The sequence below is a fragment of the Podarcis raffonei genome, chromosome 4 (assembly GCF_027172205.1).
Source record: "Podarcis raffonei isolate rPodRaf1 chromosome 4, rPodRaf1.pri, whole genome shotgun sequence".
In the NCBI taxonomy this organism is placed as follows: domain Eukaryota; kingdom Metazoa; phylum Chordata; class Lepidosauria; order Squamata; family Lacertidae; genus Podarcis; species Podarcis raffonei.
Window position 1 is genome coordinate 42,092,587 of NC_070605.1, and position 23,601 is coordinate 42,116,187.

Genomic DNA, 23,601 nt, shown 5'->3' on the forward strand with positions numbered 1-23,601 from the left:
AATTGCCTCAAGGGGTGTGTTTTATTTTCAGAGCAAGTAATTTGGCAAAGAGGCTAGAACGCAGCAGAACTGAAGTACAAGTAGCCAGCAGGATGAAATATTTCCGGAGCTTGCAGGAATATTCTCTTTCTCCACAACTTTAACTTCAATTGGCCTTTCTTCAGTGACTACATCTGGAGGGTTCTTAACATCACAGAAATAAGTGCCATTGTCTGTAGGTTGCATGTTTTCTATCTTGATGGATGCATCTTGCTTTAAAAAATCTCCAGCCCATTTGCTGCGGCCAGTGAATTGTGTATTCTTCCCATCATATGCTTTCTCATTTGAGTAATAGAAAAACTGTAAGCATAAAAACAAACACAATCACTTTGTTAATCGCTGCTTTGAGTTGAACATAGTTGTTGAAGAAGCGGGATACAAATTTTAAATCAAACCATGATTAACTTTGCAGGAACACATTAATAAAAAGACCACAAAGAGACACAAATAAGCAATTCTGATAAATGAAAGGGAGAGAGATCAATAGAAGAAATATGTGAGCAAAGTATCTCAAAGACTGCAATTTGAGGACAGGCAAAAATATGGGACACTAGAGCAAAATGTGGAGTTGCACTTGCCTGCTTCCGCATCAATGTAAGGGCATCCAAACGAGTCTCTCCCCATCTCAGTGTTGTCTTGTACTTTCCCCCCTTTTAATGTGGGGTTTGCAATTATTGGAAAGTCTATAATAGCCAGGATTGAAAAACCCCACACTGAAAGTGAGGAAGGTCTGAGACATCACTGGGATGGGGAAGATGTTAATAGCAGGACAGGCAGGTACAAATCCACATTTAGTTCCTGTGTGGAAAAAACTCATTTGGTTCTTATTGAGTGCTGTCAATACACAACAGACAATACTGTTGTGAGTTTGGTGGGAGGTTAGACTTCTAATTCCAGGATCCAACAAGGATTTGATTGCTGAAATAGCCAGACCAGCTTTTTGGTGAGGTAATTGCCCCCTAAGAAGTGCTAGAAATGGAGATATGAAAGCTAGGAGTTAAATGGCACATTAAACATAGGTTATGGGCACAACAATGGAATCTCTGGACGCGATTTTTAAATGAAAAGAATACAAAGCTGAAAATGAATGAACTGCAGCTAAAATTTTATGTTCATTTTTCACATGGTCCAGTCCTTCCCCTGCCCACCCGTCTAATATTATTCAGAGGGTGTCTTCTCCAGTCTTCAGAGAGTAGCTGGAAGTGGAGAGGCAGAAAAAGGTCCTCCTTTTCTTCCACTCTGCAGTTTTAAACTGAAATTTTAGGTGCAGTATTGGGCCCAGAGTTCAGAAATTGCTTGCACTAATGAAATTCCAGGGCACACAATGTGCCTAGAACAATGGGAGTTTCAAGCACTGCCCCTAATTATGGGTCCTTAAGGTAACAAAGGAAATGGCTCTGAGCAAATGGGTGTCTCCCCACCAGTGCCCCCCTACTGGCTGGTGGTTAGAAGGACAAAAGCCAGAGTTGGTATGTGTGAGAGCTAGATGCTAGAAGCAGGCTGCAGGCAGGAGCCTGTGAGGGGGAGACATGCTTGGTTTCTGCTGGAATCCAAGGTTGTGGGAGAAGCAAGACCTGCTGGCGTGTTAATGCTGTAAGCCCCTGCACCATAGGGTGAGGTTGCATATATGTGTAAATAAACCATATATCATAAAGACCCCCCAGTCTCTGCTGCCCCTCATTCTGCGGAAACCAAACCTATGGTAAGCACCTGGAACCCCTGGAATCTTGTAACACTCAGAGATTAGAGTGGCGTGCAACAATACATTGCTTCAATAAGGCATTCATTCAGTTGACAAAAGAAAAGTAGTGGTTTCCAAACCTGTAATCCACTTTCACCACAAAATCTAATGCAAATCTAGCTTTCCCTCAGTCATTAACTCTTACAGTTATGGGACGGTCATCTGTTCCCCGTTTTCGATAGCTCCAGGTAGCAGAGGCTGCAGTAGTAATCTTCTCTGATGATGTGAACTTGCATGGAAGCTTCGCTACTGTCCCAATCTCCACAATCAGTTCTGCTGGTGTGGACACTATAACAGCTGCAACATTGGCGGTTGCAGAACAAAATACCAACCAGGTCCCTTTAGAGCAATAGAATTACACAGTTTACTTTAGAGCAATGTAAAGCTAGACGAAGGCATGCGTAAGTTAGCCTACTTTGAATATTTATTTATTTTTGCTTAAAATATTGATATATCGCCCATAATGGGGGGGGGGGGGACCTTGAGGCGGTTTATAATAAAATTGATTAAAAACAACATCTAAAAATCAATGCAGCTGCATTTACAGACAGAACAAAATAGTCATGAAAAACATATGGATGGTATCTAACACCGTCATTCCATTAGCACAATGCATTTTGGCTGCACAATGGAGATTCCTCTTCCCATGCAACCTGCTTGGGGGGTTCACCTAAAATTCTGGAGAAGATTAGAGGGAGGGGACTGAGGAGAAGTTCCATGTATTACACAGCTGCAAGTTCTTGTGCCACAGACTATGACACTTATTTCCATGATCTCAAGAACCCTCCAGACATAGTCACTGCAGAAATGCCAACTGAGAGAGAAAATCCCTGGAAAGATCACAACCACAACTTCTGGAAAAATTGACTTAGAATAGAAAAAAATGGTTTAAGGTTTGAGTAAGGGTTAGCTAGGCCAAAGGGGTGCCATTGCCTTTGGCCCAAGCCACCCAGAAGTGGGTGGAGCTATCCCACAATATTGGAGAGATGCAGGACACACAGCCTGCAGATCAGCTGAGAAGCAGAATTATCACCCTTTCCCTACTCATCAAATGATTGATCTGATGAGTGGGGAACAGGCAATTTGCATCCCTATTAGGCTGGGAAGAGAGATTTCAACCTCTCCACCCACCCCAGAACCACCTATATTTTAATCCCTCCCCCTATTTTTTGCTGCTGCTTCCTGTTATGTACTGAAGTTCTCACCCTGGGCCATACTGTAGTTATGCAAATAAGGGATCGAAAGTGACGTTCAGTGATTGGATAGCTTTAGAAAATTGTTGCAGTTATGTTGTACTGGAGCACTATATAAGCAGGCTGACTGAACCCTTCAGTTCAGTTCAGTTCTGTTCTGTGAATAATCAAGAGCTGTTTGAAGAATTGCTGTGTCGTCTGATATGTTCATCCACAACTTAACACTTCCTACATTGGTGGGGTCTTGGGGAGCCAAGCCCAGAGTCTAGAATCACTTACAGGCAGGAACCATTATGATCTGCCCATGAGTATCTGGTAACAGAAGGTGTTTGGTCATAACTGAGCCAAAGCAAGAAATGGTTTGAACCATCCTTTAAACTGTCTGTTTTGTTTTGTTACTGAGCCGCAACCCACTTTAAAGCTTTGTACTTTCTTCATGGCAATTCTAACAGTTAAGGAAAGCAAATCCTGTTATGAAGTGGAATTAGCCTGTATAATCAATTCCCAAATGAACCTGTTCCTGCCGCAGCTAATGTGCATAGAAAAAGACTCACAAGACATTTCGCAGCTACCCAGAAGGCTCTTCACCCACAGACAGCCTTCTTTTGTTATTCTGAATCTCACATAACAAAATATTTACTTCTAATAAAAGGGATATTTGTCAATTGGACACATGAATTTATATGAGTTTCCAGAGATAATTGGATGCACTTTCATTCTGTACTGGTGCTCAGTCCTGAGAGCTTCTTTGATGGATCAAACTTTGGGACTTTAAAAGCGTGCAGCAAGCTTATTTTATAGTAATTGATATTAGCTCATTCCATCAGAAGCAGAGCACATCCAATTTCACATTGTACTATAAGGATTTTCGTTCACAAATGTTTCATTGCTCATATTCTTTTGTTTACTATTCTTAAGATACAAGTATAGCTGTGGAATTGGATGCTCAATTTATACTTAAGTTCCCAAGATTTTTCTTTTTGGTGATTATATACTGCATATAAAAAATACGTAGACTGGAAAATGGTCAAAGAAACTTGGAATCCAAAGCACACTTTCTCAGAAGTAGTAAGGCCCAATTAATACAATGGACTCCGTAAACCTATTCAGGATTGCAAGCTTAATTTACAAGCCCTCGGCATGTGAGCCGGACACACTGCACCGAGAGGGAACGCCGAAGGTCTGCAGTTACTAAGACTGCCCGCGACCCAGAGATCGACCTTAACAGGACCAACCTCTGCTCCGCCCTCGAAGCGACCCCTCTTTTCCCGCCCAAAGCGACTTTTGCTCCCCGCCAGGGACCCCAGGAAAGGGAGGTGGGGCCAGACCACGTGTTCTCCCCGCCCGGGAGCCGCTTGCCCCGCCCTCTCGCCATTCCCGCGCGCCCCAGCGGAGACGGAGAAGAGCGGCAGCCCTCACCGTGGCCCAGAGCCAAAGCCAGCGCCAGGCAGAGCGCGGGCGCACGGGCGGGGAAAGAGCGCTTTCGCTTCCCCGGGCCGCCGGTTGCTGCGGCCGTGGAGGCGGCAGCCATCCTTCTGCCTCCGGACACCCTCTGCGCCCCATTGTTGCGCCGCCGCCCACCTCACAGCCATTGCTGGGGGGCGGAAGGGGGGGCAAAGCGACGTCGCCGAGTCCGGCTTGCGCGAAAGTCAAAGCACGAGGCCCTTTGCTGCCCTCGAATCGTGCGCGCAGTTGTGGGCGCTAAAACTCTGAAGGGAGACAGCAGGGAAAGGGCTCAGGAAGCTGACCTTGTGGCGGGAATAAAACTCCCCTACGAGGAATGCTTAGAACAGTGTTTCCCAAACTTGGGTCTCCAGCTCTTTTTGGACTACATTTCCCATCATCCCTGACCACTGGTCCTGCTAGCTAGCGATGATGGGAGTTGTAGTCCAAAACCAGCTGGCGACTCAAGTTTCGGAAACACTGGGTTAGAACCACATTGGGGAAAACCCAACAAACTTTGTGTGCTCACCTTCACAAAAAACACATGAAGTGGTTAAGCTGAGCAATGGAGGCTTGCCTCCTCTACATGTCCCCATTGAGCTTACTGGTTGAACACCAGCCAGTACTATCTATTCTGTTATCGCATTTGTCCTCTAAGTTTATTTACCCAGGAATGTTCTACAAGAGGAAATCATAGTACTGTAACTTGTTTATTTGACAAGAGATCCAAACTAAAAAGGCTAATGGGAAGTGGGGCTGTACTGTGTTAGTGTATCCACACATTTTGCCATGGCAGCTTTCTAAAATGGGAAGAAAATGTGGCTGTGCTTGATTTATCATCTGTCACTAATATACGTATTACAGCTGTACGAGCTCCAAGAATTAGGATCACAGAGCTTAAAAAGGCCAAGTTGGTTCCAATAGGAAAAAGGTTATTTGAAAACATTCACTTAAAGATGGCTTGTTTGGTTCCAAACATGTTCAAGACAGTTTTCCAGAACAGTCCTGCAGATTGCAACACAGACAGCGCTTCTCCAAAAACACAGATTTCCAAGAATACCATGATCAACAGGATAAACAAATTCCTTTCAGTAGCATCTTAGAGAACAAGTTTGTTATTGGTATGAGCTTTCGTGTGCATGCACACTTCTTCAGATCAACAGAGTCAGCCAGTAAAGCCAGAAAATGCATCAACTTCTGAAACACGAAAGATTTATTATTGTGGTCACTGGAAAAAGTTGTCAATCAGCTGGTGACACAGATCCCAAGTGACTAATTGATATTTCATGTAATGTATGGAGTCGCTCTGCAAATGTGCCCATCCCTCACAGAACGCCCCCAAAGGGGGCGGGCAATTTCTCTTTAAATGGCCCTCCATTGGGAGGCTGGCAACCTGAGCTCCCAATCGCCCTGCGACGATTGGGAGGGCAGAGCCGGGCAAAAGAGCTCGACACTCGCACGTTGGTTCGACTTGGTTTCTACAGTCCCCTTCCCGGCAGGAAAATGGCAGCGGCGACCGTGGCGGTGGCGGCGTTAACGGCGCCAGGAGGCGGCGGCGGCTGCAGTCCGAGACTCGCCGCCTGGCTCAGCTCGTTGCTGCTGGCAGCGGCTATCGGCTCGTGTGAGTGGGTTTCCCGTGTCGGGGTCGGCGCGCCTGAAAGGGAAGGAGGGGAGCCAAGGAGGGAGAAAGCAGGGCGGGAGAAAAGCCTTTCCTCTTCGCTGAGCCCCGCCGTCTCCACCAGAACTCGGGCGGCGGGGGAAGCGGAGCGCGCGCGGGAGGCGAGTCGTCTGGGGCGTGTGAACGCGACGCTGCGGCGGAGCGGAGCGCTTTTTCCTCGGTGCTGTTGGGTGTCGGCGGGGGATTCCAGGTCTCCCTGAGCCCCCCTCGCAGCCCCTCCCTGGTCTCTCTCCGGTAAAAGGAAGAGTGGGTGGGGGTGAGCTAACGTACGTGTCATGATGGTGGCGGGTGTACGTGTGAATCGCTTTGCAGAAGAGCCCAGGGCGGAACAGAGACCAAGGAAGAGCAGGTGACCTCTCTCTCTCCCTCTGCTACACCGCCCTTTGGGTCTTTAGGTTGAGCTCTGCACAGATAATAATAAGGGTAAGACAGCCAGGCAAGAGGGGAAATTGACTTTTCCTACCCTGCTGGATGACAGTTAACCAACACATCAACAAAGCAGAAATAAAAACAGAAAGATCTTCCATGATGTGTACTTAATAATCTGCTAACACACAGAGAGAAGAACAGAATAAATGCTGAACTGTGGTCTGTATCCCTGCACTTGATGGACTGTTGGGAGTGGGGTAGCTGGTGAAGGAAAATTAATATCCAATATCCCCACATCGCGGGTGGCGCTGTGGGTAAAACCTCAGCGCCTAGGACTTGCCGATCGCATGGTCGGCGCTTCGAATCCCCGCGGCGGGGTGAGCTCCCGTTGTTCTGTCCCAGCTCCTGCCCACCTAGCAGTTTGAAAGCACCCTTAAGTGCAAGTAGATAAATAGGTACCGCTTTCTAGCGGGAAGGTAAACGCCGTTTCCGTGTGCTGCGCTGGTGCTGACTCGCCAGCTGCAGCTTTGTCACGCTGGCCACGTGACCCGGAAGTGTCCTCGGACAGCGCTGGCCCCCGGCCTCTTAAGCGAGATGGGCGCGCAACCCCAGAGTCGGACACCACTGGCCCATACGGGCAGGGGTACCTTTACCTTTATCCCCACATACCCTCCCCTCATGTGCTTGGCCATTGTGAATGAAGTCCAGTGCCGTACTTATTTCCCTGTTCTGCAAGTGTATTTGCTCCCCGAAGGCTTTTGGAAAGTTGGTAGCATGAAGAAAATGTCTACTTGCTTAATGTCCCATCTGCCTTTCCATTTTATAAGCCCATGAGATTTCTGTCAGAAAGTTTGAAGGGGTCGTCTCATTTGTTCAACTCAGTTTTCACTGCCTTCTTAATGGTGCAACCCAAACTCCACTTACATGGAAGTACCCCACTGAATTCAATAGGTCTTGGTTGTAAGTAGAGAAGGTTAGGATTGCAGTATAAGGTGGTGATTTGCTCAGTTAAAAACCCCTCTTCTGCAAGCTTGTTTGCTCACAAAGGCCTTTGGAAAGTTCGGAGGAGGTTGCGGTCTGTGCATCTCCTCCAGTCCCACCCAGATACTTTCTGCAAGTTTGTTTGCGCACAGGGGGGAGGAACGGCTAAGGGAGCTGGGCATGTTTAGCCTGGAGAAGAGGAGGTTAAGGGGTGATAGGATAGCCATGTTCAAATATATAAAAGGATGTCACATAGAGGAGGGAGAAAGGTTGTTTTCTGCTGCTCCAGAGAAGTGGACATGGAGCAATGGATCCAAACTACAAGAAAGAAGATTCCACCTAAACATTAGGAAGAACTTCCTGACAGTAAGAGCTGTTCGACAGTGGAATTTGCTGCCAAGGAGTGTGGTGGAGTCTCCTTCTTTGGAGGTCTTTAAGCAGAGGCTTGACAACCATATGCCAGGAGTGCTCTGATGGTGTTTCCTGCTTGGCAGGGGGTTGGACTCGATGGCCCTTGTGGTCTCTTCCAACTCTATGATTCTATGAGTATTGTAGCACAGCAGCAGTGAGGTGGGAGACATTGCTTGCACAATGGTGTAATGGTGAGTGTCCTGCCTAAGTGGTATTCTGCTCTATTCTACCGCACGCTGGATGTGAAGGCAGTGTAGTAAATGTGGAAGTGCCAAGGCATTTCCCCATTGCGAGAATGTTTTATTTCCTGTTTTGGTAGTGCGATGTTTCATCAATCCCTGCTGGTTTGTTTGCTTGCTAAAGACACCTGGTGTGGGTTGAGCTTGGTAAAGCTCCCAGTTTGTATTCTTGTTCCCAGCTGAATGGCTTTTCACAAGTTGTAAGTCTTGAGGTGTTTTTCTTTAATTCACGGGGAGCCCTGACAAACTGTGTAGCACACAGAAGCCTTCCCAAGGATTCTCTTTCTCTTTCCATTCAATAAGCACATTTACCAATTTAAATTTTTTTATGCATTTTTGTGTTAAAATGGAGTTGGACTGTCAGGAATCTGGAATCCTTAGCATTGCCTATGAAGGACAGCATTGATAGTGCAGCATATGAAATAACCTTCTTTGCTTATTGTAATTACATGGTGCATCATGTGTATTCTGGTAGTGAACCTGCCAAGATTTCGGTAGATGTGGTATTGAGTTGACCAGGTTTGTGTGAACTGGCTTTAGGGCTTGGATGGTGCCAAAGGCAAAAGGCTTCCTTTTAAAGGATCCTTGAAGCAAAGACAGAGCACTAGTGGAAAAATGCTGAATTTTATTGAGCAAAATAGGACTTTACAAAGGTACAAAATCTTACCCAAGTTCAAATAATAATTCCTCCTTTGTCAATGGATGGATAGGTAAACAATACACAAGAACTTTCTACCCATTCTTCAGTCATTGGAGGACATTTTAACTTACCAGTCTTTTATTAGAACGGTTACTTAGATGAGCTGTTGTTGGTTGCCCTTGACCAACACTCAACAATTGGGTAAATATTCAGTGATCAAGTTCATAGAGTATGCATTGCATTCAGGATGAAGTTTATACAGTGACTGATCTCACACAAAAGCAGAAATAACGCTGGATGTTTCCAGAACAAATGGACTAAGTGCGATTCAATGAATATTTGATTGGGCATTTATTCTGGGCTATAAGATTTCTATTGTAGCTCTTCATCTAGCACTCTTATGTAATGCTATCATTTCATTCTGCATTGCTTACAATGGGTCCTGCATCTTGATTTTTGTGGTGTTTTTGACAGCCCAGGTTTCAGCTGTGGAAGTATACACACCAGCATAACTCTCTGTGGAGAATGGGACAGAAACGAAGCTTCCGTGCAGCTTTTCATCCTCAGAGGTGATCGGCAGTGCCGCTAGTGTTACCTGGAGCTTTCAACCAGAGGGATCAACTACTTCTGTGCCGGTAAGAGATGATGATTGAAGTAAGATGAGAATTAAACAAGAGCCTGCAACAAAGCAGATTAAACATTTCCCTGCTATTTCATACCTTTCTGCTCCTGCTCACTTTTATCACTGGTAAGAGTACATATTTAGGCCGCCTCAGAATGCCAGTTGATACTGTTATGTTTGGTATCATGGATAGTCGTCCTTCTGTGTTTGCTCCACAATACTTCAGTGGCAGAAGTATTATTAAGGTGAGTGGTTGTTTTGAACTAGTGACACATTTGTTAGCCACCTACCCACACTTCACCATAGGTTCCTGTTTTGTTAGCAGGATATGTCAAGTTTAAAGGTGTATGAGGTGATGGCAATAATAGGTCCAATAGTGATCCTGTAGCAGCAGCTGGAAATTGGGGCAAGTGAGTCAGAGTAAGGTCTCACCCTGAGCAATTGTATCTACTCCCAGACCTCCCTTTGTGGGGAAAACTAGGATTTTAACACTGTATCCTGTTTTGTGTTCCCGATTACAGTTCTTCTATTATTCCCATGGCAAATCATATCCTGGGAAGGATACACAATTTAAGGACAGAAGCAGCTGGGCAGGTGACCTTAACAAGAAAGATGCATCTATCAGTATATCCAACATGCAATTCCGGGACAATGGCACTTTCATCTGCGATGTCAAGAACCCTCCAGATATAGTTGTCACACCTAGTGAAATCTCAGTCAGAGTTGTGGAAAAAGGTACTGCCGTCTCTCGATACAAAAGTACTAGTGATAATGGTTGATAGAATGCATTTGTGAAATATTTGATTAAATTACTCTACAAAAATCCATCACTTACAGGAGTATTATTTTGGCTGTTCTTGCATAACTTGTATTTTATTCAGAATGTTTCTGTGAATAAATTGAACTGTTTTAAAAGAACTAAAAATCCTGTATGTAGTTAGGTTTTGGAATTATGGCTTTAATTTGCTTCTTAGAGCCAGCCTTAGCTGTCTGGTAAACAGTTTGGAAGGTGCTACAAATTTAGAAGAAAAGTTTGGTTTATATTGTAGTCTATTGATAGGATTAAGTGAGCTATGCTTATTTTATGGCTGAAGTTGTTTGTGGATAGAGATAGAAGAGATAATGTAGCCCAAGGGTATAACTAAAGAGTGATTTGAAATTGACTCAATCTGGGTGGATTTCAAAATGACAAAAAGTTCAATAGGCCACTAAAAGAACTTCTTTTAAACAAGTGGCATTCACAGTTAGAGAATAAAGTGTTCTTAGCAGTTCAAAGAGATAGCAGTGGCTTGTTTCCACAGTTAGGCATGAGTATGTGTGTATGTATGTATATGTATATTTCTTAGATGTGCCAAGTTTGCTTTTATTCTTCTGTGAATGCTGAGTCTTAGTATAGTTGTATGCTCTAATATTCTGAAGTGCAGGTTTGCCAAGAGGCAACAGTTACTAGTTTATGATTATTGTGATTAAGAGCCCAGGGCGGAACAGAGACCAAGGAAGAGCAGGTGACCTCAGGAGAGCCAGTGTGGTGTAGTGGTTAAGAGCAATAGACTCGTAATCTGGGGAACTGGGTTTGCATCTCCGCTCCTCCACATACAGCTACTGGGTGACCTTGGGCCAGTCACACTTCTTTGAAGTCTCTCAGCCCCACTCACCTCACAGAGTGTTTGTTGTGGGGGAGGAAGGGAAAGGAGAATGTTAGCCGCTTTGAGACTCCTTAAAGGGAGTGAAAGGCGGGATATCAAATCCAAACGCCGCTGCTGCTGCTGCTGCTGCTGCTGCTGCTTCTTCTTCTTCTTCTTCTTCTTCTTCTTCTTCTTCTTCTTCTTCTTCTTCTTCTTCTTCTTCTTCTTCTGCTACTCCGCTCTTTGGGTCTTTAGGTTGAGCTCTGCACAGATAATAATAAGGGGTAAGTGCTAAGCCAGGCAAGAGGGGAGATTGCTGCGTCCTTGAATCAATCTCTTTCCTCTCTGCTGGTACCGGATAAAACACCCAAGACCTTGTATGTCTGAAATTGGTGTTGCCATTGTTTGGCTTTGAGTTTCCTGCCTTCATTTGTAGTGCTGCTTGCTTAAGCAGACTGATGGATAGTTTACTTTCTGGCTGGGTAGTTGTTAGTAGTTATAGTCTGAGGCTGAGAAAGTAGCATTTTTTTAAGCGTAATGTTTGTTTCTAAGATATGTTAATCTAGGAAAAGCTTTTCCCCAGACCTGTTGAGGTTTTTAGCTCCACTGAAATAACTGTTAGCTCCCTGTTTACCCCACCTTAATTGATAGGGGAAGCCACTGCTGATTGGTGACAATTAACCCATAAGCATGGAAGTCAGCAACTGCTTGTTGCAAATTACAGTGATCTTAGTTGATGTGGAGCTGTTGGAAATCACTCTCATGACCTAAAGTGCTCTGTGTTTCCATTTGCCATATTAGGCTAGTCTATTTCAGTATCTTCCAAAATTTTGCAATGCTAGCTCAGCAGAGCATTAGGTAGTATTTACCACCATCCATCTTCTAACTTGTTATCATGCCATCTTATTGATGACATTGTTAGGAGCACATAGGCCAGGGAAAGGGAATTTGTGACTCTCTAGATATTGGTTTCCCATCAGCTTCAATAAACATAGCCAGTGGTTAGGGATGATGTGAGTTGTAGTCCAACAGCTGAAGGAGTCCGACACATGATTCTTTGTATACTGCTGACTGTATTGTATTTTTGAGCTCATATTAGCAGTGGTACATCCAGAAGGGAAGGATCTTTGCCTAAACTAATGAGATTGGTTTTTATTGAGAGTCTTCCTTTGGTAATGAATTTTCACAATTGGTTATTTTTAATTATTAGTATATTTGAAATAAGATTTTTGATCAAAAAGTTTTATAATCTATTTGGAAGACTCAACACCATAGATCAGTTGTGACTATGGAATGCTTGTAAGGTTTTTCCTGTTGCATTTCATTAGCATCCCATTAAGTAGAAGTAATTTCTCTGTTACATAAAATTATTCTGTATTTGATTATGCATTTGAATAAGGAATAATTTTTCTTTGACTCAGAAGGGTGTAAACATGTTAGGTTAGGGTAATCTGCTCTTGACTCACTTCCATCCATACTAGGTCCGCCTCTGGTAGAAAAATGCAGATTTTGACAAGAATCACTAACTAATTATAAAATACAATTCATTGCAGTGAAACTGTTTTTTTCTTAGTTAAGCAGAATTTATATAAAATCTGGGCTCCTTTGGAGGACAGTTTTGGGGTATAAAGCTGATAAATAAAATAATTTTTCTACTGTTATTTTCCTCACAAAAAAACCTTCAGACTGCTACTATATTATGCCAAGGGACAGACAATAAAGGAAAGGCAATTTTTAAAAGGTGTGTACAAAAATATCCTTATTTTGTAAGTCATGCTAATTTCAGTAGTCTGCAAAATAGGTTAATTTACTAGGAAACTTTTTCATTTGCTGCTGCCTTTCTTCACTTAGAATTTTGGTAAAGTCAGATCAAAATTTTCAGACTTAACCTCCCTAAGAGAAAAAGAACTTTAATTGTTTGAATGTATACTTGTTCAGTGGGACAGGTGGCGCTGTGGGTTAAACTGCAGAGCCTAGGACTTGCTGATCAGAAGGTCGGCAGTTTGAATCCCCGCGACGGGGTGAGCTCCCGTTGCTCGGTCCCTGCTCCTGCCAACCTAGCAGTTCGAAAGCACGTCAAAGTGCAAGTAGATAAATCAGTACTGGTCCGGCGGGAAGGTAAATGGTGTTTCTGTGTGCTGCTCTGGTTCGCCAGAAGCAGCTCAGTCATGCTGGCCACATGACCCGGAAGCTGTATGCCGGCTCCCTCGGCCAATAAAGAGAGATGAGCGCCGCAACCCCAGAGTCGGTCACGACTGGACCTAATGGTCAGGGGTCCCTTTACCTTTATACTTGTTCAAGTGTTCGTGTGGCTCCTTGTTGTGGTGGATAGGTTGGCATCCATCTGTCTCGGGAGTGAAGTCAAACTGTTGGCGATAAACCATCATTAAATTAGAAGATGAGTTGCAAGCTCACTGGGGTATTGACCTCATGATTTCCTGGAATGTAATTTTATTGTTAAGGACTCCAGCCCAGTTTTTGTTTTTAAAACTTTGGTCACGATTTGGCAGGTCAGATACTCAAAACTGACCACATATTTTTAGAGAGCTATCACTGCAATGATTACAATGTCACATTAAGAGATCAGCATTTAAAGCCTGGTCAGTCATGAAGTTTAATGAAGGAACTTGATTAGACACCATCTTTCAGCCTTTCTTATCTTACAGGTTGGTGGTCAGGATAAAATTATGTGGGGAGATGAACCTTTTATGATGCTCTTTGGAGAGGAAGAGTGCAATAATTTATTTTTTAAAAATAAATTAGTCTGCACTGTGTTCAGGAGGAACACAAAAGTAGAAATAATATTGGATGTCTCTCAAGGATCAGGTCCACAATTTAGGCATGCTTCTGGATCCAGCTCCGTCCTTAGAGGTTCAGCTAGTCTCAGTGGCTAGAACAGCTTTTTACCAGCTGTTCAACAGCTATGACCATTCCTTAACCAGGAAAGCCCTGCCACAGTAGCTCATGTGTTGGTTATTTCAAGACTCGGTTACTGCAATGCGCTGTATGTGGGGCTTTCTTTTTGCTTGATCCGGAGTTTGCAGGATGCTGCAGCACAATTGCTGACAGGAGTGAGGCCTCGTCAGCATGTAACACCTGTGCTCAAGAAATCTGCATGGGCTGCGTGATTTGCTACCAAGCCAGGTTCAAGGTGTTTATATACTATTGGGAGTATATAAATCCCATAACAACTTGGACCAGTTTACTTACGAGATCGCTTTTCCCTAGATGTGCCCACTCAATCGCTTCCATCAGTGGCTTGGGCACTACTACATGTGCTACAGAATCCCCATTCCGCATTTGTAAGAACCTGATCCTTTAGTGTGGCTGCATTTATACTGTGGAACTCTCTGCCTGTTGAGATCAAGCAGGCGCCTTCACTGTACTTCTTTTGGCACCTGCTAAAAACATTTCTGTTCAGGCAAGCGTACCCAGAAGCTTAGAAAGTTGTTGTGAATGTTCATCTGCATTAGTATTTTAACTTGTGTACGTTTTAAAGTATGGCTAAACAGGTATTTCTGTTTATCTTTTTGTAAACCGCTTTAAGGTTTTCTTTTGCAATCAAGCCGTATATAAATTTAATGAAATGAACAAATAAAATAAACATTTGAAGATAGAGTTTGCAGATAGAAGACATGCTGTAGCCCAAAGGTATAGCTAAAAGAGTGATTTGAAAGAGATATTAGATCATGGTGGGTCTCAGAATGACAAAAGTTCCTGTGTAAGCCGTTAGCAGGTTGATTTAGTTTAGGGATAGTGGGATGCCTTCAGCCTCTTTTATTTTGCAGTACTCTAGTTGCTCCTTTGGGGATTGCTTTGCATGCACGTTACCCATACATAAAACCTTTCTTCAAAGAGCAACCTTCGTTAGCCTTTTAGTAAATGTTTCATGTTGGTTCATAAAATGTTGTGGTCTCTCCTTGTCTGTCTTCTGCATTAGTAGTTCCGAGGCTGCAGCATGCTGAGGGGCAGGTTGAGCAACTGGCACGGAGATTGCAGTCACTGGAGCTCTCAGCAGGTGCAGCACAGCGCATGATGGAGGAACGAGTGACCAACCTCACCCACAGAATCGAAGCACTGGAGCAGGCCATGCAACATCGCCCCTTGCAGCCGTGATGACACTGATTCTTTTGTTTTGAGCCTTCTTTGGTTTTTGTAATGCTCCTCTACCTTGCTGCCTTGCAAGTTCACCTCCTGTTTGTTATACTTTTGTGGTTTATTTTTTTTTTTATACTCCTGCTTGTGGTGGTCAGGTAGGATTGCTATGAGGAATTATGAAAAATGAAGCAAGCCATTGTGTCAGCGGTGAAAGCATCGTTTTGACAGGGTTTGGGTCATTTGACGTGATTTCTAATCAATCCAAGCCTCTGCATCTCTGCCCCATTTCTCTTGCCTGAAAGTCACATAAACAGACGGTTGCTTCACCAGGCATCCTGAACCATAAAGATAAGGAGGTAGCTTTGTTGTAGCTTTTGTTTGTTTTTGTTAGTCTTAGGGCCAGGAAGCATAGTTTCACATGGAGATGAGAAAAATGCCTATCTTTCCTGTTTACTGCCTGTTTATCACCTCCAGGTTTGCTAAATACATTCTTCCTTGATTCCTGTTTTATTTAGCCTAAACATGTATGCATGCTCAAATTAGTTCATTGTAGTTAAGAGGCTTCCTCTGATCTAACTTTGTTCCCATGTGGGGATTTTTTGAAATGCTCAGAGGAAATCTGATTGGTTCTTACAAATGCTGTGTCAAAGTTCTTTTGTTAATAAAACGGCCTGGATGAGGGAGTGGCTATCACACTTCCTCCCAGAGTCTTGCTGGTCAAGCCTCATGTCTGTTGAATTAATCAGAAGTAATCCAATCATTCCTTTGCCTTCAGAACGCACCACTGCTTAGTGGTTTGCACAAATGGTGGCAGCAAACCTGACGCCCGCCCCCCCCATCCTTAATACATTCCACCATGCTTGCTTTTGTTTTTCACCTGATGCCTTTTGAATTAATTTCCTACTGTTTTAAGATTGTACTTTAATGCTGTGTAAAGCCATACTGAGGTGCGAAGCTTGAATCCATGGGTTTCTCTGTCATGCTTTTATATTTGCCGTGTACCCACTGTAAGCATTTTGTTTAGAGGGAGTATTATTTGAATGCCAATTAGTATAGTATCATGTCGCTATGTTAATATTACTTTAAGAAAGTGCCTTTTTGTCAGTGTTCCAATGAAAAAAACCAACTGTTGGCTTTTTGAGCATCTACGAAAATAAACATAAGAATTTCTTTATAGCCAGTTTGTCTCATCCCTTCCTGGGTGTGAGAGGCCGTGGATGTGGCAGCAGAAAGCAGTGTCTTGCCAACTGCAAATTTAGGGGTGGGGAAGGGAATACCATTCAGACGTTATGCTGGGAAAAGAGGCCTCTCCTAGTTCTCCGTCCTATTAATAGTTGTACAGAAAGCTCCCTTCACAAGTCACAGTGCGTTATGAGAGATTAGCATGTACTGCAATGTGAAAGACACAACACTTCAAACAAAAGAGAAGATTGGGCAGAAACAATGCAGAAATTATGTCTGGCATGCTTATGTTGCTGATACCACATAATTAGGGCATTTTTTTCACTGGAACTCACTGGAACTCAGTTCCGGCACCTCTCAGGTGGGTGCTATTGCCATTATAAGAGAAAAAGGGAGCCATTCATGGTGAGTTTCGGCATCCCTTTTTCTAGAAAAAGAGCACTGCACATAACTATAGATTTCAGAAAACAGTGTATGAGATGTTATGTTTATCTAGGAAAAGGTAAAAGGTAAATGACCCCTGGACAGCATTGCAATTGGTTGGGCATTTTTGAAATGCTCTCTTTATTCTATCCATCCATCTAGTTGTCAAAGTCATGTGTAAACACACACACACACACACACACACACACACACACAATCAATCTCAGCGGTTGCTTCATAACTAAGAAACAACCATCCTGCAGAGAAGGAGGTCTGCAAAATTTTCATTTGCTTACTAGGATTAAAGTTGCCATGGGGGAATGAGCTTTTAGTACATTTTAGTTCAAGCATAGGCAAACTCCGGCCCTCCAGATGTTTGGGACTACAACTCCCATAATCCCTAGCTAACAGGACCAGTGGTCAGGGATGATGGGAAATGTAGTCCCAAACATTTGGAGGGCCAGAGTTTCCCTATGCCTGTTTTAGTTAGTTGCTATTTCAGCGGGGCAATATTATTTGTCTTCCATATTGCAACTCATCCCAATTCCTTCTCAACCCCATTGCTAAGTGTCCAGATAAATGAGATACTGGAGAACATTCTTAATTGCCTCAAGAGGTGTGTTTTATTTTCAGAACAAGTAGTTTGTCAAAGAGGCTAGAACGCAGCAGAACTGAAGTACAAGTAGCCAGCAGGATGAAATAGTTCCGGAGCTTGCAGGAATATTCTCTTTCTCCAGAACTTTAACTTCAATTGCCCTTTCTGCAGTGACTATATCTGGAGGGTTCTTAACATCACAGAAATAAGTGCCATTGTCTGCTGGTTGCATATATGCTATCTTGATGGATGCATCATTCTTAAAAAGATTTCCAGCCCAAATGCTTCGGCCACTGAATTGTGTATTCTTCCCATCATATGCCTTCCAATCTGAGTAATAGAAAAACTGTAATAACAGAAACAAACACATGTAACATTGCATATATACCTTTAATTTTCATCCTCATTTATAACATTGAGTGGATATATTTCCAACACCATGGAGAACTACACATGATTTCCAGTAGTTACAGAGAGCAGAACACTCAGATGCAGCCACCTGACACACAAGCCTTTATTTTTGTCTGGGTTTGAAAGAGTGGCATTTTATGAGAGAAAGAGCAGGTTGCACTAAGCCCATGGGTGCTACTTCTGCTTTTTCTGGATATATTGAGAGGCATCTGGCTGAAAAGTTCAAGGTGTGTCATCTCAGCATAACACTGGATGAAATTGCTTTGACCTCCAAGACTTCATCCTGCCTGGGGGTTGTTGGGATTAATTGTGGGTATGGTGGCATTGTTACTGCATAGTTTAATTCACAACAGGTCTTTCTGGCAAGGCAGCTGTGCAAGAAAGGGTATAAGCAGGTTCCCCTAGCCTCCCCTTTCCATTACAAATCCCACGGGGTTCAATGGAGCTTACTCTCAGGTACTATGCACAGCCTAAGACAGTAGATTCAAGAGGAGATATGGTTTTGACTGAAACATCCCTCATCTCAGACACGTATACAAAGACATAAAGGTTTGCATTTATCCAGTGATTCCACATGCCTGGGAGGAGAAGAGCCAGCTTGGGTGCTACTAGTGGGATAGAAATCTTCCAATAACACCTTTAAAAAGAGAAAGGGGGGAAATGATGAGCAATTACCCCATAGATTCTGCAGGAGGCTTAATTGAAAGGGAAAGGAGGCAAAGCAGAAACACAACTGGAAGGGTGGGTGGGGAAAATTGGAGATTGAGATTGCACTCCTATGAATGCTTACCTGGGAGTAAGCCCCTTTGAACTTACATGGGATTGGGTTTGTTTATGGTTTATGCTTTATGGGGCAAGAACAAATTCATTAAGAGGCTACAAAGAGACACAGTAAAGAATTGTGATAAAGGGGAGAGTCCAAGAGAAGAGAGATAGGAACAAAACATATGAAAGGCTGCACTTTATATCTAAGGACAAGCAAAATCATGGGTATAGCCAGGATTTGTGCTGGGGGGACAGGACACCCACCTGTCACCATCCTCTGTCTGGCTTTGTCTAGCAGATTTGGAATGAAACGTCTCAACAACAGTGGTTTTAAATTACTTTCTTTTGACCCCAAGGGCTCAGAAAAATCTGTCAAGATCTTTCTACCAATTTCTACTTTTAGTTAAGTTTTATTTATTGATTGATTTAGGGGAGAGCAGCAGTTCCCCTGCTTCCCCTCCGGCTATGCCAATGGGCAAAAACTAGGACTTGTCCACACTAGAGGAAAATGTGGATTTGCACCTGCCTATCACTGTGCTCATGTAGGGGCTCCCAGTGTTGTCTTGGAACCTCTCCTGTTTAATGTGGCTTTTTTTTATCCTTGGAAAGTCCTGAACAGCCAGGGTTAAAAAATTTCCACATTGAAAGGTCTGAGACAACATTGGGATACAGGTGGGTTGGTGGAGAGGCAGGCAGGTTCTGGGTTGTGGACAAGCCCTTGGCATCCATGTGTCCATCCACACTGTCCATCCAGTGTGACCAAGGTAGTACTCCCATCCGCAGCCTGTCTGTCCCACCACTTCCACTACTGGTGGAGAAGTGGCACCAGCCTTGGTGCCTATTTCCAGAGAAATCTTACGAGATCTTGCAAGATTTTACTGGAACCTGCCATTGCTGCTGTCCCTTCCTGCTGGTGGCATTTCGCCTCAAGCAGTGAAAAGGGGTACGCCTCCCCTGTCCCTTTGTCCATACTGAGTGCTGTCATTCCACGACATACAATTAATTTCTACAAGACATTCATACAATTGACAAAGGGTGGTGGTAGTTTCAAAACATGTAACCCACTTGCACCACAAATGCTTGTGCAGAAATTTGCTCTTACAGTTATGGGACGACTGTTTGATCCCAGTGCTTGATAGCTCCAGCTAACAGATGTAGCAGCACTAATCATCATTGATGTTCTGAACCAGCATGAAAGCCTTGCAATTTTCCCAGACTCCACATAGATTTTTGTTGGTGAAGATACTGCAACAGCTGTCTTCTCGGGTGCTGCAGAGCAAGATGCCATCCTGGCCCCTTTAAAAGCAATAAAATAAGACTGTAGAGCCAGACAAAGCTGTGCAGAGTAATGAGGTCTCCAGCCTCTTGACATATGACGCTCTGGGAGATTAGTGAGAATAAGAAACATGGCAGCGTATATGTTAAACAGATTTGTCCTCTCCACACCATCTTCCAACTTACTGTACATGTAGACTTTTCTGTCTAGTACACTTAAATTGCAATAGTATCTCCTCTGAAATGGCATCTCAGACATCAGGCAGGCAAATCCAGTGTTGGAGCTTTCCTCTCTAGAGCGACTGGCTCCTCTGATGTCCCAGCCCAATCAACAGTGGATCAAACTTTGGGACTTTATAAGAACTGCTAAGCTGTACTCCTCAAGAGCTTCACTGCTCCAACTGAAGAGACACTTAAGGAAAAGGGGTAAGTTAGGTATGAGGCCGAAGATGGTTCTCAGTACCATCTTTGCAATTCCTAGGTCCTTGACTTGATCTACAAGTACAAATACAGTATCACTGAGGCGCTGGGGTGCAAAGCCACCAAATGCATCTAAAAAAAGTAATTCTGGAGTCATTCACCTTGCCGTGCTCCAGGAATAACTTAGAAGAAAGCACTACAAGTAAAAACAGAAAACCAGAAGGCTGAAGTAACCAGTTCCCAATATTTTACTTTTTACAAAAAGAGGTGTAGACTGAAATCCAAAGCAGTTTCTCTGAAGTAGGTCCTGTTGGAAACAATGGACCCCGCACCCCTGTTTAGGATCACAAGCTTCCGAGAGGGTACTAAGGCCGCAACGTCAACACCACACAACCAAGTGTGAGATCCCTCCGTAGCATTAGTTAATCTTCCTCTCTTTGCCACTGCTCATAAAGCCGCCTTCTTCCCAGCGTAATTCCTCATCCAGTGATTTCCCCTTCCAAGCAACCCCTCGTACTAAGGTTTCCCGCAATCCATCCTCTGCTCCCCCCGTCGAAGCGACCCCTCTTTTCCCACCCAAAGCGACTTTTGCTCCCCGCCAGGGACCCCAGGAAAGGGGGTGGGGCCAGGCCACGTATTCGCCCCGCCCTCTCGCCATTCCCGCGCGCCCCCTTCGGAGACCGAGAAGAGCAGCAGCCCTCACCGTGGCCCAGAGCCAAAGCCAGCGCCAGGCAGAGCGCCGGCACGCCGGCGGGGAAAGAGCTCTTTCGCTTCCCCGGGCCGCCGGTTGCTGCGGCCGTGGAGGCGGCAGCCATCCTTCTGCCTCCGGACACCCTCTGCGCCCCATTGTTGCGCCGCCGCCCACCTCAAAGCCATTGCTGGGGGACAGGGGGCGGGAGGCAAAGCGACGCCGTCGAGTCAGGCTGGCGCGAAAGTCAAAGTGCCCAAAGCACGAGGCCCTTCGCCAACCAAGGGGGCAGCTGCCCTCGAATCGTGCGCGCGGTTGTGGTCGCTGAAACTCCGAAAGGTGGGTCATAAAAATGACCCAGACGCAGAGAAGAATGCCTCTTGATCAGTAGTACGCGCCACTAGCTAGGGAACAAAGAGGATGTCCGCTTGGTAGGGAAATCCTTCGGGGAAGATCTTGATGACTTGCTGTTATTTCATTGCTTTTGTGTGTGTTTTAAAACACACTGATGTTACTTCAAAGCTGCCTCCTGCCATGATGTAAATAATCATAATATAGGAATAGAGTCGAGGAATTAGATGACTGCTTAAGCAGTCTTTGGTTTGCTCATAGCTGCCAAGTGTCCCTTATTTGAAGGGACAGTCCCTTATTCCAGCGCCATGTCCCGCTGCTGTCCCTTATTGATAGATGTCCCTTAAATGTCCCTTAAATGATGTCCCTTAAATTTCAAAGGAAGCAGCTCCTCTCCCTTCCTCCCTGCTGGCCAGGGCGGAGGGAGGCTCCAACTGTGTTGCTTGGCTGTGTTGCTCACCCAATAAAAAGTCTAAGAACGACTGGGGGGGTGGAGCTTGCATGCCTTGTGTGTGGCTAGTTAATGCAAGTTGAGGGGTTTTTTGAATGCTGGACGCCATTTTGTTGCACGTGCTGCTGCTAACTTTGCAGTGCAAAGCCAGGCCGGGGAGCCATCTTAAGTTGAGGCTGCATAGGCCTTGTGGTGCATGTGATTCAGATTCTATTCAGTTGAACCTCTGGTTCCAAAGTTGGCTGGACAGTGTTCTGGAAGCTACCAGCATGAGTTTGACCAGACTGCAGGAGGACAGGAAGACTGGAGTGCCTGGAACAGGTGAGGCTGCAGGTCCCTTATTTTGGCTGCTGGTCCCTTATTTTCAAGGCTGCTGGTCCCTTATTTTCAAATCTGTAAGTTGACAGCTATGGGTTTGCTTGAGTATTCTTCATGCGTTATATGTTAACAACGTACCAAAAGAAGTGTGTGGTACATGAGAGCCACTGCATACCTGTTAAGAAGACAGTCGTTTAAAATACTCTGAAAAGTTTGAACACTGCACCCCAGAGACTGAAAACAATAATGCAATGTTTATGTTTATATTCTTCAAGAATCTGATAGGCAGTTGCGATCCTGACACTTGGTTGGTGTTTTGATTGGACCAAGGGTTCAATCCCTCACAATTCTATAGGAAACAATACCACCCCGATACATGTGGTCCATACTGTGAAGTCATCATTCCCAGGTTGTGCAGAGTACAGTGGTACCTCAGGTTACAGACGCTTCAGGTTACAGACTCCACTAACCCAGAAATTGTACCTCAGGTTAAGAACTTTGCTTCAGGATGAGAACAGAAATTGTGCGGCAGCAGCGGGAAGCCCCATTAGCTAAAGTGGTACCTCAGGTTAAGAATAGTTTCAGAACGGACCTCCAGAACGAATTAAGTTCTTAACCTGAGGTACCACTGTATTATAAAGCTTGTCAATGTGTAAGGCAGTGAGGCCACGCTGGAAAAAACCACTTACAGTATATGCTGCCGAAGAGCAGAAGCTGGTCATGCATAATCAAGTGACAGTGGTTGAAGACTGGCCTACAGACCAGCTTCTAGTCTCCTCCAGATTATCTCCTCCATCATTCTGCCTCAATCTACATTTTTATATTTGGCTTTCAAAGTCAATCACATGCAATGTGGGCTTAAGATCTTGACTCACAAGCATGAAGTTACTATGGAAACCCCCACATTTTATTTTCAGTACTGGCAGGAAATGTAAGTTTCAGTGAAATGACAACTTTTAGAGAAGCCTGGAATTCTAGCTACCACCACACCCCCTTTTGACACTGATATATTTGTTCTCTCCTTTCCACAGAAGTACTTAGGGAGATTTGGGATATTGATATTGATAGTCCTAGGCACAAGAGATGGCAGTTCAATGGAGAATGAGAAAGACAAGGACACACACAGCTTAATCTGCAGAAGTATCTTAAGATGCTGGCTGCTTTCCTCTCACGAGATCTGATGTGGGAGCAGTGGATTTCACCTGTTGGTCAGAGTGTTTTAGTTGTGCCTCTACCTATGTTCACCCTGTATATACATAGAATAAATGCAACCATTACAAATTACCAGTAAGGCCAGTGACTTGCATAAGCAAATCACACCCAGGTAAGCACTGTGCCCCTATAACTTCTCACTAGGAGAAATGTGGTGAGTATAGTAAAATATATTTTGGGTCTGCTGCAGTCCAACCATGAAGAGAGACTTTGAGATGCAATGGACTAGCTTCTCCAGGTTGTTTTGCCTCTTTCACAGCCTGCTCCAGAGAATGCCTTTCAGATGTTGTGCTGGGAGAATAGACTGCTCTAGTCCTCTGTCCTATTAATAGCTGTACAGAGAGTACTCCCATCACAGGTCACAGTGTGTTATTTGAGATTAACATGCACTGCAATGTGATAGACACAACACTCCAACCCATAAAGAGAAG

The 23,601-nt window shown here is 44.3% G+C and overlaps 2 protein-coding genes and 1 pseudogene across 4 annotated transcripts; 1 reads left to right on the forward strand and 2 right to left on the reverse strand.

The window, feature by feature from the left end:
• Positions 1 to 4,529, reverse strand: LOC128412880 (myelin protein zero-like protein 1). Its single transcript, XM_053386391.1, has 3 exons — positions 4,393 to 4,529; positions 1,926 to 2,119; positions 1 to 339 (listed from the first exon to the last, which is right to left on the reverse strand). The coding sequence occupies exons 1-3, from the start codon at positions 4,502 to 4,504 to the stop codon at positions 28 to 30; spliced, it is 618 nt and encodes a 205-aa protein (XP_053242366.1). The 5' UTR covers positions 4,505 to 4,529; the 3' UTR covers positions 1 to 27.
• Positions 4,530 to 5,833: 1,304 nt separating this feature from the next.
• Positions 5,834 to 15,817, forward strand: LOC128412879 (myelin protein zero-like protein 1; annotated as a pseudogene).
• A 1,464-nt stretch (positions 15,818 to 17,281) lies between these two features.
• On the reverse strand, positions 17,282 to 20,996 carry LOC128412881 (myelin protein zero-like protein 1). 3 transcript variants are annotated; one of them, XM_053386393.1, is made up of 3 exons: positions 20,854 to 20,996; positions 19,558 to 19,751; positions 17,282 to 17,625 (listed from the first exon to the last, which is right to left on the reverse strand). In XM_053386393.1, the coding sequence occupies exons 1-3, from the start codon at positions 20,963 to 20,965 to the stop codon at positions 17,314 to 17,316; spliced, it is 618 nt and encodes a 205-aa protein (XP_053242368.1). In that variant the 5' UTR covers positions 20,966 to 20,996; the 3' UTR covers positions 17,282 to 17,313. The 3 variants fall into 3 exon arrangements, with proteins under 3 accessions (XP_053242368.1, XP_053242370.1, XP_053242369.1); XM_053386395.1 differs by lacking the exon at positions 20,854 to 20,996 and adding an exon at positions 20,668 to 20,732; XM_053386394.1 differs by lacking the exon at positions 20,854 to 20,996 and adding an exon at positions 19,917 to 20,379.
• Between the last annotated feature and the right edge of the window lie 2,605 nt (positions 20,997 to 23,601).

Coding starts and splice junctions, on each gene's coding strand:
- LOC128412880 (XM_053386391.1), bottom strand. CDS start 4,504: ATGGCTGCCGCCTCCACGGCCGCAGCAACCGGCGGCCCGGGGAAGCGA. Junction 2,120..4,392: donor GGCTTTGGCTCTGGGCCACG/GTGAGGGCTGCC, acceptor ATTGCTCTAAAG/GGACCTGGTTGGTATTTTGT. Junction 340..1,925: donor CAGATGACCGTCCCATAACT/GTAAGAGTTAAT, acceptor TTATGCTTACAG/TTTTTCTATTACTCAAATGA.
- LOC128412881 (XM_053386393.1), bottom strand. CDS start 20,965: ATGGCTGCCGCCTCCACGGCCGCAGCAACCGGCGGCCCGGGGAAGCGA. Junction 19,752..20,853: donor GGCTTTGGCTCTGGGCCACG/GTGAGGGCTGCT, acceptor TTGCTTTTAAAG/GGGCCAGGATGGCATCTTGC. Junction 17,626..19,557: donor CAAACAGTCGTCCCATAACT/GTAAGAGCAAAT, acceptor CTGTTATTACAG/TTTTTCTATTACTCAGATTG.